This window comes from Nanorana parkeri, unplaced genomic scaffold (assembly GCF_000935625.1).
Source record: "Nanorana parkeri isolate BGI_ZX_2015 unplaced genomic scaffold, ASM93562v1 scaffold711, whole genome shotgun sequence".
Taxonomy (NCBI): Eukaryota; Metazoa; Chordata; class Amphibia; order Anura; family Dicroglossidae; genus Nanorana; species Nanorana parkeri.
This window is the reverse complement of record NW_017306979.1, coordinates 16,103-30,549: the sequence shown is the minus strand read 5'-3', so window position 1 is coordinate 30,549 and position 14,447 is coordinate 16,103. Positions and strand designations below refer to the sequence as shown.

At 42.9% G+C, this 14,447-nt stretch overlaps 1 protein-coding gene across 1 annotated transcript in view; it reads right to left on the bottom strand.

The window, feature by feature from the left end:
* Positions 1–14,447, bottom strand: part of EP300 (E1A binding protein p300) — an 80,475-nt gene that overhangs the window by 53,976 nt on the left and 12,052 nt on the right. The window contains exons 6-9 of the mRNA XM_018563930.1: positions 8,614–8,751; positions 3,452–3,569; positions 2,430–2,601; positions 278–355 (exon numbers count right to left, since the gene is read on the bottom strand). Of these exons, the coding sequence (XP_018419432.1) occupies positions 278–355; positions 2,430–2,601; positions 3,452–3,569; positions 8,614–8,751 (506 nt within the window). The remainder of the gene's footprint in view (positions 1–277; positions 356–2,429; positions 2,602–3,451; positions 3,570–8,613; positions 8,752–14,447) is intronic.

The window sequence follows — 14,447 nt, the reverse complement described above, 5'->3', positions numbered from 1 at the left end:
ACTTTCTGTAATGTACAATCAATACATCTCCTTTAACAAAAAATATTGTGCCTGTGTTCTCATGTCTTAAAGAACCTATAAACAGATGAGGTATGAGGGTTTCCAAACGTGCACCTGATATCATGTAGCTGCTAGACAGTTAGTCCCAGAGCAATAGCCAGTAGTCTTTCACTGCCAGGGTGACACTGTTTACTGAACCACAAGCAGCAAAGTGGACACAGTAAAATAAAATAAAAAAATGTATAAAACATTAACATCTTAGCAGTTAAGTTCTTACCTGGTTGGCTTGACATGGTATTAATCATCTGGTTTGGAACAGCAGATCGCAGAAGGCTTGGATCAGGTACTGGACCGTCTGCACACAGTAAAGCAGTAGAAACCATTTACTAAAATAGGTTCTGTGTTTAAACTGCAGTCACAAATCAATGAAAACATATAAATAAAATATAGTGCACTGGAAAGCCAAAACAAAGTGATCACCCAACTGTTGCTCATCACTTCATGTACTGTAATTACAGTCCAAAAGGAGAAACCATACCACACCAATTAAGAGATTCCTTTGGTTCAGTCCTTTTGAGTTTTTTTTTCTTTTTTTAAGTCCCCATTATTTTAAGAAGCGCTGAAAGAAGAGTGTTTGCCCCAAAACACATTGGCTGATTTTCCTTTGCAATTGAATAATTAAAGACTCTATGGACTTTTTCACCTGTTTGTTCCAGTGTCCATTCAATATATGTTTACACTCTAAGCTTCTCCCATTACTCTACTAAAGGTGCCCATACACCTTACAATTATCTGCAGATTTTCTGTGGTCAGATGGAAAAGGTGGAGATTACTCCATCCACACAGTTAAGTGTAGATGGAGGAATCTGTTGCACCTTCTCCATCTGACCACAGAAAATCTGCAGATAATTGTAAGGTGTATGGCCAGCTTTAGGGAGGCCTGTTGTGCTGTCAGTGCTACCTTATCAGAGCCTGTGAGCTAGTTTGGAAAACCTGTGCACATTTGGATATTTTAATGAGCATTTAGATCCCAGTGCCTCTTAAATGTTTGGATCTGAAGTAGCCCCACCTTATTACTTCCACAGAATATAGAAGCATACAACTCCAACACTTCATCTCCAGAGATAAAATCCACATCCCCTTCTGTTACAAGACTTAATGCAGCTTTTGCAGTCAAAATGTTGAGTGAGGAAGACAGTAAATAAGAGTCTCATTGTTTATTGATAACTTTCTTGCAGTAAATTAATTCAAAGTGCTCAGTCCTAGATAATTACAAGTACAGGTCAGAGCAATACCAGATGTATGGTAAGATGGGGATCGGAGACACTGTACTCCCAATCTCAAGCACACTAGGGAGGCATCAAGTATTTAGTTAAACACCTATCCCCTTAAAGTAGACCCATCATAAGTTGTGTAAACTGCTGCCAAAGGTAAGTGAAAAAATACTTAATGTATGTAAGCCCCCACAATTTCTCACACTTGCTCCATTTTTTTTCTGTTAAGTATATACTATCGGAAGCATATTATTTTTGTTTTAGAAGTGCAAATAAATGAAAAAAACCTGATGATCCTGCCAGAAATCCCATTACTATATATGGACATGGACCATCCACTGCTCTCCATCCTATATTTCCTTACAGTCCCATAGGGGAGACCGATGAGTTCTAGCACTGAGGCAGCATTTTGTGGCCATCAGAATTAGGTTAATTTGCAGAAAGCCCATAGATTAATATCTAAACATGTTGGCAGTAGAGTCAAAGGGTTGAATTGTCAGTCTACCCAGTTTCTTGCAAATGGTACACTGTATTGGGTTTGCTTCAGAACTGCTTTTCTCATCATACAAGTCAGGGAAGCCAAAAGCAGTTTGAAGCAGGTGGATGCAGTTTGAATTAAGGTCAAAAGGAGGTCAACTGCAGGTGAAATGTACCTGACTGAAAAGCGTCTCAAAATGTAGGCTGCCTTGACGAGGCTGTGCGGCTTTCACATATTCTGCAGAAGACGTGTATCTAAACCTCTGTTTTTAACCTTAGTGGTGAGACAAGTTTTTTTTGCATGCTGGCTGGTGAGTGTGCTGGGAAAAACATTTTGCTGTCAAATGTAGGCTGAACGCACTTGAAAGGGTGCTGTTTTTGCCCATCGACACAAGCCTGAAAATGTATTCGTTAGATGCTGCAATCATTATGAGGGGGGTCCTCTTTCCATTGTTAACATATGAATATATGAGCAGCAACACATAAAAACTGCCAGGGGGACAGGAACAAAGCAGGAAATGGCAGGAAATTCCTGCCGTTGGAGTAAAAATTGACACCACTGCAGCGCAGAGGTATTGCTTGCTACTTTACAATTGGGGTGCCATATTAAATGAAGGCCACTTTCATAGACATCAAAAATAGACAAAGGAATTGGGGGAGGGTAGAGAGATAACCTACTTGTAGATACAACTGACTGTGTTGGGGGCACACCCAGGCCAAAGTTAACTGGTGTAGAAGTCATGCCTGGAGCACTAGGAACAAGGTGTTTCTGCATCCTATTGCGCCGCTTTTCCTCCAACTCCTTCTGTATTTTATAGATTTTCTCTGCAAGTAAATGGTAGTATTCCGCCTGCAAAGAACAAAAGCAATGGTTAGACAAGATGAAGCAAATAAAAGCAAAATCCTTATGTGACAAAATACATAAATATATGGGAGTTGCTTAATCTATCAAAGAATTTGAATTTCTATCCATCCAGTCGTGAGATTTACAGAGCTCTGTCACAAAGCCCCATCCTGCCAGGCAGATGGGGGACCGGATATTTCTCTCCTGCTGTTTCACTTTCACTCACAGGTCTCCTCCCCACCCTGTGACTGGACAGTAAAAGGAGAGGTAGCACACTGATGGGTTCATCTATCCTTCTGCTCTCTCACTTCTCTTGCACGAAGGAGGCCCATTGACATGTACATCTGATCAGGCACCAGTATAGCAACCTGGATCATCATGAAAACACACCATGCGTGAGCATGAATAAAGAAGACAACCCTAAGGTAGTGGGCTTCTTTTCAAACACTCACTGCCCTGCTGTAACCTGCAGTGAAAAGGTTAATCATGCCCATGACTTGATCAGTCACCATTTAGAAGTGGTTACTGATCTGATCTTCTACTCACGCCCACAGCAGTCTGCAGCTCCATCCTGGAAATCATGGCTTAGCAAATAAGGGGACGCTTTGCTCATTTTGAATACCCAATTATGGTCAATGGGGAGAAAAATACCATACTTGTACATGATTAGATTACTGAAGTAAAAAAAGTTTCTAAGACAAGACCAGGATAATGCATTCTCTCTTAGAATTACAGTAACTAATAAAACCATAAATATAGGACATGGAAATCAGGACAAAAGGAAACAAAATGTATAGTGCCATTCAACCAAAAACAAAAAAAACTTCAGCAAAAAAAACAACTCTGTAGTGCTTACCCTGCTATTAGCAGATTCATACATGTCGCCTTCCACTTTTCGAGCATATGCTACAAGATTCTCCATACGTCGGTCTTTTAGCGCTGCTGGGTCAGGTGTTGGGAATATGGCTTGAACACTAGTACATATAAAAAGAGAAAGGTTTTGGAACTTAGGTTTACTGGGGAGAAATAATGCTACTCCCAATTCTTACATCTAAGAAGTGGTACAATGAAACACTACTTATAGCAAATGAATACAATAACCGCAAAGGAGCCAGATAACCAATTTACATTTTACGCAGTCATTTCTATTAAATGTAGTTGACCACACCAAATTATAAACCAAAAAGGACAGACTGATGTAAACACTACCCGGTGTAGTCGGTAGATGGGCAGTGTGGTGAAGATCTGTGTTCTGATATAACAAATGGGGGGTACCCATACAAGGTTTTTTTTCCTGCAAAAAGTACATTTGTTCTCATTTTAAATGACCCCCTATGGCCCGACCCCCTGAAACCTCTTCTTGCTTCTCCAAGAGGTTTAGTGGCCTGTTGGAAGCTTCTCCTACCAAAGTCCTCTAGATGGACTACTCTTCCATACATGGGCAAAAGAATCTACAATTATTCCTACAGGAGGCCATCCACGTTTGAACTGCATAATAAACAGCTTCTCTGTAGAAATAATTGGAAATCTTATTGCAAGAAAAGCCCCAGCTGGGAGACTTCTACAGCAGTGTGGATGCCAACCGAACACTGTGAAGATTTCGGAAGATCAAGGCTAAATGAGTATAAGACTTGAGAAGGGAAGAGAGGGGGTGTCATTGAAAGGAAAAAGTCCCAAAAGTAGAGGTATCCAAGTTGAAATCTTGGGGTCAGAAGTCACCTGACTGTTGCTGTTCTTTCAACTCGCAACAGAAGATAGTCCAGAATCCCCTCCAGATCAAAATCCCCCTGCACCGCATTAAGACCAGCACAGGGGCCAGATCCTTGGTGAACACCCTTGAAGAAGAGGTCCTCCTCCAACATGAAGCACTAATGTGAGCGGCAATCGGCACATGGAGATATGGGTCCTTGATGCCGATGGAAGCGAAAAGATCCCCCTGGTGAAGAGACGCCACCACAGACGTAACTTGCGGACCCTCAAAAATGGGCCGAACACCTTCCTGTTTGGGAACAGTTAATAGATTTGGATAAAACCCTTTGATTCTCTCTGAGGGAGGCACTGGGACAACCACCCACTGGGCCAACAGATCAGCAACGGCTTGGCGCAGACCCGCAAACGGCTGCTGAAGAAGATGCATATATGAAGCAAAAATCTGCCCCCAGGCCGGGACAGAAATTCTACATTTTAACTGGAAGACACCAGTTTGTATGCCCTGGTGTCTGAAATGAGAAAAGCAACAGTGTGTTAACTCCTACCAAAGACCCCACCGCCCATCCTGAGCCACAAGAGTGGGGGCCGACCCTCATGCGTAAGAGGGCTTTCCAGCATGCGTGGACAACTTGGACTGCCAGGGACGCTAGGAATTATAGATGGTAGGGGGCTTGGAAGTCTTGCCACCTTAGTCTGTGAAAGTGGAGGGCTGAAAAGACAGACAAGAATTTTTACGCCGATCCCCGGATCTACTGGCTGGAGGCAGAAAAGCTTCTCGATAATCTCATCCAAAGTAGTCCCAAATAGGGCAAACCCCTGTAAATGGCAATTGAAGAAGAGCCTTTTTAGAGGTCTGATCAGCCGACCAGCACTTAAGCCATAACAGTCTGCAAAGGATAATTGTTGAAATAGACAGTTTAAGAGAACTGCCCAGCATCCAGCACAGCGTTGCAAGCATATTTTAAAACCAAATGCTCTGCCAATTTGACAGTCTGCACTTGCTTGCTCTGCACATAAGCAGTCGGAACTTGTTTGTTACCTGGGCCCTGGTGCAACAACATGGCCCACTCTGTAAAGGTCTGGGAGGCCAAAAGGAAAGCCAAAACTGGATGCATTTGGACTCCAGCGACAGTGTACAAGGTCCTCAAAGTAGCTTCTGCCTTCCTATCTGTAGGATCCCTAAAAGACGGGTACTCCTCCGCGGGAATGGCTGTATTAAGATGCAAAACCGGCAGCGAGGACCACTTCTTTAGGAACAACTCAAGGGAAAGGGAGCTTAGGTACCGAAAAAGACTTTGTGGTTCCTTGTAGATAAAATCATAAAAAGGAAGGGAATGTACGGAAACGTTCTGATCGAGCGGCGAAGCTTATGCATCCCAAATATAACTGGAGGAGCCCCTGAGGAGTTGGGAACATCCTCAATTTTTTTTATATTTCCCTGACTGTGCGATAAGCGCAGAAACCAACTCCCGCTGCTGAATAAAGAGCGAAGCTGACATCTCATCATCACTGTCAGACCCATCCTGTGAGGAATCCCTGGAGACAGGCAGATCCAACGCCGCCAAGGTCTCATCTTCCACCCCTGACTCTACCGAGGGAGCAGGGGAAGGCGGCGGAGTGGGTGCTTCAAGAAGGATTTCTGCAACAGATCACACTATGAGGGACACAAAGCCCTCTATGGCAGACAAAAAGGCTCCAAAAGGAAAGCGCTGTACCCAGCATGCATGCGGTCCCCACAGAAGGGCCTGAAGGTGGCAAAGGCAACTGGGGCAGCAATGCAGAAGTACAGATGGCAGGCAAGGGGAAGTGGGGAATACCCTCACAGTTTAGACTGCACCCCTATACAGCACTGCCGAAACCTTTTCCCCTACGGTCCATGGCAGACAGAAAATGCCCACCCAGACATGTGCAGCCATCTGGCACTCCCCAAAACCGCAACAGGTAAAAGGGAAGCCACCACATGTCCAGACAGCAAGACAGCAAACAGCAGGGCACCAGCAGTGTCCCCGAGGAGAGAAGGTAAGTTCAGCATGCGGGCTAAAAGAACAGGATTGCCAAAGAATAGGGAGGCGGCGCAGCCCCATTGAGAACGCGGTTGCGCTGCCACTATAAAGTCTAAGCAAGGCTGAGTCGACAAGAGGTTTGCAGAGGCACCTGGATTGCCACTAGCCGTAGCCCGGGAGCTGCCAACCTGGGTGCGACTGGGCAGCGGAAACCACATATGCACCTCACCAGGAATTCTACCACAGGCCACTCTAAGGATCCAGAGTAGTCACAGCCAACCCTGCCGCGTTGAGAGCCTGCATGTGCTCGATGGCCGGCTGGGGAAGACTACAAGAATCTATAGATCATCAAGCATGTCGTCGTCCCCTCAGCCGGCTCTTGCCTGAAGAGTCACTAAAAAAACATAGAATTTTTTTAAAAAAAAGGAAAAAGAATCCCAGGAAAGACTTGCAGGTCCTTACTACTGACACTAGGCAAAAAACTGGAGGCTGGTCAACAGGTTGGGGGCTGGCCACCAGCAGAGGCTGTTTTTTCTTTTGTGCCTAGCGTCCTTTTCTTGTAGGTGGCGCAATACCTTGTGGTTATAGATCTATGATCTCTACATAGTGTCCATCATTGAACGGAAGAGAAAAATAGGCTGAATCTGTGCTCTGAGCTACTGGAGAAAAGGATTTTATGAGTACAGTACAAAATCAAATTCTGGGGCTCGGTATGACAGGGTGCGCAACTTCTAACAGATTTCCTTCCAGCAGCTGTTTGTAGATGATCCTTTATCATTTTTCAGTGTTTTGATTGGGCACAACTGGATAAATATATCCTACCTCCTAAGGGCAATACGCTAAGCTAAACTGGACTTAGTCACTGTGCCCAGGGGTACAGTCAATTGTGCCTTTGATTTGCCTAGTGTTCAGCCTCCTAGAGGCAGGGCGTATATCCAGAGGTCAGCTGATGCGTTCCCCATAAATGCTGGGAGAAAACCAGATAATCTTAACATTAACGTTGCATGTACAGTTAGTCTTCATAAGCGGGTGAAACAAAACATTTACAGAAAAAAGTTGTCCAATTCTAAATGGATACACTGCTCTGCCAGTAGACTGCAGACATTTTCCATATACATCTGTTAGACCAGTTAAGCCCATAAAGCCTGCATATTGTGATTGCACTCTGGGGTTGGTATGGGGATTATCTTACCACTTCTGGTTGCTAACAGAATAACTCAGAGCATGAAAAACTGCTTAGTTTATACCCCAGTGGTCCAGGAGTTGAATTTGTGCACTGGTGAGCTAATACTACCGTGTTTCCCCGAAAATAAGACACTGTCTTATATTTTAGCAATTCCCAAAAATGGCACTAGGGCTTAATTTTAGGGTAGGTCTTATTTTTGGGGAAACAGGGTAGCTAAAAAAAAGGTGTTTTCAAACTTTTACAGGTAACATGGAGGCAATATTTATTCTCCAAAAAGGGAATGCAGTGCAGCAACCTAAGCGATTTTGTATCGGTATTGTTGTAGTGATGGTGACTGGAAGTGTGTAAGCCTCACACTGGGATTTCAAGGTTATATTTATTAAAGGTGAATAACCTTATAGCCTTCTCTAGTTTTAAAATAAAAATTGGCCCATGTAACTATGTTTGTGTTTTAGGCTAAGGCCTCATTCATACTGTCGTACAATACGCTGTGTATATGCACGTATTGTCCCATATGCAAATAAATGGCTCCGTACACATAGCTGCCTATGGAGCCATATATTTGCGTAGCGTAAAAATGCGCAAAAACAGAATGTACCCGAGATGTCCGGGCAGCGTATTTCTGCGTATTTTAATGCGCATACACGCACGTACAGTTCATTAAAATTACTATTACGAATGATGCATTCTGGGATTGCATATACCCTGTTTCCCCGAAAATAAGACCTATCCCGAAAATAAGACCTAGTACTATTTTTGGGAATTGCTAAAATATAAGACCTACCCCGAAAATAAGACCTAGTTGTGACCATTCCCAGGGCCGGTGGTGGCATAAGGGGGAACTTGAAGGGCCGCGGGAGAGGCAGGAGAGAATCAGCGGTGCCAACAAAGCCAGTGCTAGAGGAAGCGAGGCGGCACCGGAGGGAGCAGTCGCATAAGCCGATGCCTCCTCGTGTCTTATTTTCGGGGAAGCACGCAATATACAAATTTGCTCTCAATATACAATTTTGCTCTTGCGTTGTGTGTGCATGAAGCCTTAATGCTTTGATTATACTTTTAATGATGCAATCATTTTACACAATTTTAACAAGCAAAAAAATAAATCCATTTACTACTTACAGTTTGTGAACAAGATGGTTTCTGAGGTCCTGGGTTATATCTTCATGCCAGGGTTTTCGGCCCCCAATGCCAGATGGTGGGTTTGCAACGGGCATGGATCCTAGCTTGGACGTACTCCCGCCATCACCAATCAGAGAGCTGGTAAATGCAGATTAAAAAATTTAATGCGTTGGCAACTCAGGCCTGAATTTATCAAACACTGCTCTATGTTACATTGCAAAATGAAAACCATTTTAAGTGGTACTTCAAATTTTTTTAGGTTTAGAAAGAGTGAGCCCCATTTGGTAGACCCCCCGTCACATATTTTTGCAATCCAAACAAATAACTCCAGGGGTCTACAGTAGAGAAGGCAAAAGATTAAATATGGATAGTGGGCAACTAATGTAAAGGGGTACAACATTCATAGACATGACTGGGCAACTAATGTAAAAGGGTACAGCCTGTTCAGGAGGGACAGGGTTGGTAGAAGGGGGATAGGGGTATGCATGAATGTGAAAAACAAGCTAACTGTGCACATATGAGATGACCTCTCAACAGAGTTGCGATGTTGTTGAGTCTTTGTGGTTAGAACTAGACAAGATTGAAGCTAGTTGTAAACTAATTGTGGGTGTGTGTAATAAACCCCCATAAATAAGTGAGGAGGAGGCTCACCTACATTCCCAAATAGAAATAGCTGTGCAGCAGGGAAATGGTATAATGGGTGACTTAAATTATCCAGACATTGATTGGTCTCATTGACTCATTCTATAAAGGTTGGCAGTTTCCTAAACTTGTTGCGGGACAATTTCATGGACTAGATGGTTGATGTCCCAACCAGGAAGAATGCTATACTAGATTAATTTCCAATAATGCAGACCTAGTTGCAGACATCGAGATTAGGGATACATTGGGTATTAGTGATCACAGGGCGATTAGTTATAATGTTGGGTACAGAAAAGAGAAGTGTGTTGGTTTGACAAGAACGCTAAAATTCAAAAAAGCAAATTTTGATAAGCTGCGTCATCTGGTATATGACAATAAATGGGACAAATTATTTCCAACAATGAACACTGACGAGAAGTGGGATTGTTTTAAGAATACATTGCATAATGCGATTACCAAGTCCATACCATTGGGTAACATAAAAGATCGAGTGCTCACCCGAAAAATATAAGAGGGAGGGGACTACATTGGCATTCCAGGGCTACAAGGAATGCAATAAGATAAGTAAACATGAAATCCTGGCAGCTAAAATAGATTATGAAAAGCATATCGCTACAGTCTGAGAAAACCCCCCCAAAATTCTTCCAATACATAAACAGTAAAAAAATTTAAGAAAAGAGCAGGTAGGCTCAATAAAAGATGAGAATGGGAGATTAATCACAAACGACAGAGAAGGTGAAGGTATTAAATTCATTTTTCTCCTTAGTTTAGTGCGCAAGATACCGCAGTGGTTGACAGTAGCCACGGTTCAACAAAGACTTGAAAAACTTAATGCAAATAGTTAGGACCAGATAACCTGCACCCTAGGGTACTTAAAGAGCTCAGCCAGTTTATAGCGAAACCGTTATTCCTCATTTACGAGGACTCCATGCTGAATGGAAGGGTACCAAGTGATTGGCGTAAAGTTACGGTAGAACCAATATTCAAAAAAGGTTCAAGATGCCAGCCGGGGAACTATAGACCAGTCAGTCTAACATCAATAGTTTGCAAACTGTTTGAGGGAATGATAAAGGACTATTTAGTGGATTTTGTTCATGGCAAATGGTATAATAAGTGATAATCAGCATGGATTTAGGAAGGACCGTTTCTTGTCAGACCAACCTACTAACATTCTGCGAAGAGGTGAGTAGAGATCTGGATAGAGGAAGGCCAGTGGAAGTGGTGTACCTGAATTTTGCAAAAACATTTTACACAGTACCGCCAAACACACAAGATTAAATCTATGGGCATAGATGAAATGGTGTGCACATGGATAGAGAACTGGCTACAGGAGCATGTCCAGAGAGTATTAATAAATGGCTCTCTCAGATTGGTCTAAGGTCGAGAGGGGCATGGCCCCAGGGTTCTGTGCTAGGCCCAATGCTGTTTAATCTGTTTACTAATGATATTGGGGAGGGTGTTAATAGCCATGTTTCTGTGTTTGCAGATGATACGAAAATTGGGAGGGTAATAATAGACACAGGCTTAGACATAACATTACAGGAGGACCTGGACAAAATAGTGGAGTTGGCAACTATATGGCAGATGAGGTTTAATGTTGAAAAATGCAAAGTACTGCATTTTGGGGTTAAAAATAGGCAAGCGGAATTCACATTAATGGGAACTCGACTAGGTAGGTCACAAATGGAAAACATTTGGGGGTTATAGTAGACCACAGATTAAGCATGCAATGCCAGGCTGCGGCAAACAAAGCTAGCAGAGTACTGCCATGCATTAAAAAGGGAATGTACTGTAGAGAGCAATCATTTTGCCACTTTTATAGATCACTGGTTTGGCCACATCTTGAGTATGCGGTTCAATATTGGTCACCAATCCACAGAAAGGATGTCCTGGAGCTAGAGAGTCCAGAGAAGGGCAACTAAACTAATTAAGGGGCTGGGGGACCAAAGCTATGAGACAAGGTTGCTAAATTTAAATTTGTTCACGCTGGAAGTGAGAAGATTGAGAGGGGACATGATTTTGTTGTACAAAATGTGTAGTGGAGAGGGCAACACAAGCAATAAACCTTTTACTGTAAACTCCTTAACAAAGACTAGAGGCCACTACCTAAAATTGGTGGAGAAAAGATTTAATCACAAATGGCGTAGGGGCTTCTTTTCATTTAGAGTGGTTACATTTTGGAACTCTCTGCCCCAAGCTGTGGTATTAGCAGAGAGTAGTGAAATCATTCAAAAATCAATTAGATAGCGTCCCCAGAGACTGAAACATACAGGGGTACAGGTACTCTTTAAAAACTAAGACCACGCAGGGATTCATATACACACATGAATGCACAACACACACAAGACACACAAAGGTTGAACTTCATGGACCTGTGTCTTTATTCAACCTCTAGTACTGTGTAACAAGGAGAGTAGAAAAGGGTTACAACCATCAGGTTTTTATTGCCGTCTGTCCCTGTTAGGGAGATTTATGTTCTAACAGTTCTGATCACCAACTTTACCAGGAATGCAAGCGAGGGTAGACTCAAAATTTGTGCCCAGAAAGGAATAAAAAGAAAGAGAAATCTTCCAGTACAAACACTTGTTCCAATGACAACTGTTTGAGAGGATGTCATTAACATTGGAAAGATAGACGCCAGTAATAGGCACTAGCCAAACAAAGCACAGCCCTCAATCTGTTAGGGACTAGTTAAGGTCCCAAAGCAGTACATAGAAAACAACTGGTCACAGACAAAACATCTAGAGGGGTGGGTGCCGTGTCCTTCAACAGGGGTGTGGATGTAGTTCCAGGAGCTGGGCGGGTGTTTTTTCCCCTCTACATTTAGCCCCGCTTCCGGCAAGCAGGGCTAAATGTAGAGCAGGGAAGCCGTAGCTCATTTTGTACAAGTGATCTGGGTGGGTTCCAGCTGCCCAGATCACTTGTATAGCAGCCTGTTAGCTGATGGAGGCACCCGTACAGGGGTAGTGGTGCAAGCGGTCTGGATACCACTAGAGAACGAGGACATAATAATAAAAAAAAGATTAAAAAAATAAAAGAATGGGGTTTTTTAGCAAGTCTGGCCCCCATAAAGAAGATAAAAAAAAAACCCTGAAGGTTTAATGTCGCTTTAAATATGGTTTTGGTTAAAATTATTTTATGTATCATGACAAGTAGATTGTCATGAGAGACAAGTAGATTGGACCCCAAATTTAGTCTTTGGACTTTTTAAAAAATGCCCACCTGCTTCAATGAACACAGACAAAAGGATTTTACAGTGGGTACAAAAATCTTATTTTCTCTTCCATTCATTGAAAGACACAGCAGAGATCTTTAATCTGTGACCATTGGGACTTCCCAAAGCAGTGTCTACTGAGGGGTGGAAAAACTGAACAATTCCCTGAAGTCAGGAACAGCACATACTGACTGTAAGACACGTGAACTGCAAAACTGGATACATAAATTTCCCTTATATGAGAGGTCCTCGGGCAACATGCAAGTGGCTAGGTCTACCCAAATAAATGGCCTCAGAGCCTGGGAGGCCTCTTCTAGGAAGCTTGGAAAAATGTAGACTTCTATTGAAAGTGAGGTAAACACGCACAGCACAAACAACTAAATAGTGAAGTGAAATTTTTCTCTTGAGGTAGAATACAACAATCACAGTAGGAAGGATGGTAAACACGGTAACACCACTCTATTCCGGTGTAAGAGACAGGAAACGGTCTTCAACTCATAACACCCTCCTCCCCCCCTAGAAGTGATGGCAACCAGGACCCAGTGAGTTGAAATGGAAAAAGGAATATTCTTACCAGGATCAAAAGGATCCAATACCCAGAGAACCATACATAAGTTCAACAAACAGGAAGACTTGCATAGGTCACACCCTATACAAAAGCCTCAAAAGGAGAACTATGGGGTGAGTAAGTTACACTCCCCCCAAAGTTACAGCCAATGTGTGAAATTGAAAATCAGCTCTATTGATCGGGAAGTGAGCAAAAAACATACCGCCGCTCACTTCCAGATCATCTCCTTGCAGAGCGCGCTGACTGTCAGTCACTGCTCCCCAGCAGGGATTCCCCCTCCCCGATCCTCCAGTGCTGACTGGAGGGATAGACGGGGGAGGGGGCGGGAATAGCTGTAGATAGTCAGAGCCCGCTGTCAATCAAGCAGCGGGGTGGATCTCAACAGCATTGTGGGTTTTCCGTCCCGGCTGCGGCACCATCGCTACATACTGAGTTTTGGGTCACGGGAGGACTTTAGAATATGCCCTCCCATGACCCTAAAGAGAACTATGGGGGGAAAATGTTTACCCCATAGTTCTTTTAAAAAGAAAGGGAAGATTAGCAGTCTATGAAAGGGATTTCAAGAGATCGGATGTATCCCTAACAATGTTCCGGTGCAAACATCCATACAAACCAGAATATAACAGGTCAGCATTCTCCATGTGGTTTATTACCTGGGGCAAAAACTGTTGTCCACACAACAGGACAAGTAAGCCTGGATCTTTCAAACGTAGACTTCCTAACCTTCACAGTGCAGGAATCACCAACTTGAGCAACTCAGTGAGCGTAAGGCAGGATGGCAACACAAATCAAGAGCCTTAATGTGTATTTCCACTTTTGCAGCCAAATTGGGATAACACCTATTTTATATTTGTTACATGTTCACATTCATATAGAAGATTTAAAAAAAAAATGCTTTTTGCCGTTTATATTGCTTTTACTTGGGTTAGGGTTTTTGGCAACTTAAGGGTTAACATTTCTATGTGCTTCTCTTTCCTAATTAATGTTAGGAGGGGCCATTGTATTTCAGTCAATGAGAGAAACACAATCCTCAAATTTCAGCCCTAAGTCTTTTTATAAGGACAGATCATTGATGGCACCGAGAAAAACCTGGAATCAGCCATCTTGATTGCAACATTTAAAAAAGGTTAAAAAAAATGTTTTAAATTAGTTTTCAGTATGCTGCATGAATAAAAACACCCAACATATAGAGAGGTTTTATGAAACTTGGCTGCAAAAGAGGAAATACACTTTAGGACCTAGAATCCACCAGACGTGTGACAGGTCAGGCCTGCACAGCTGTCTGGGCATTTGTGGAGCTATGAGGAGCAGTAGAATGCCCTCCAAATGGATCCTGCAAAGCAGCAAAACTGTCACTTGACATAAAAAACAAAAACAGGTATGAGTAATTGGTATCGGCGAATACTTAAG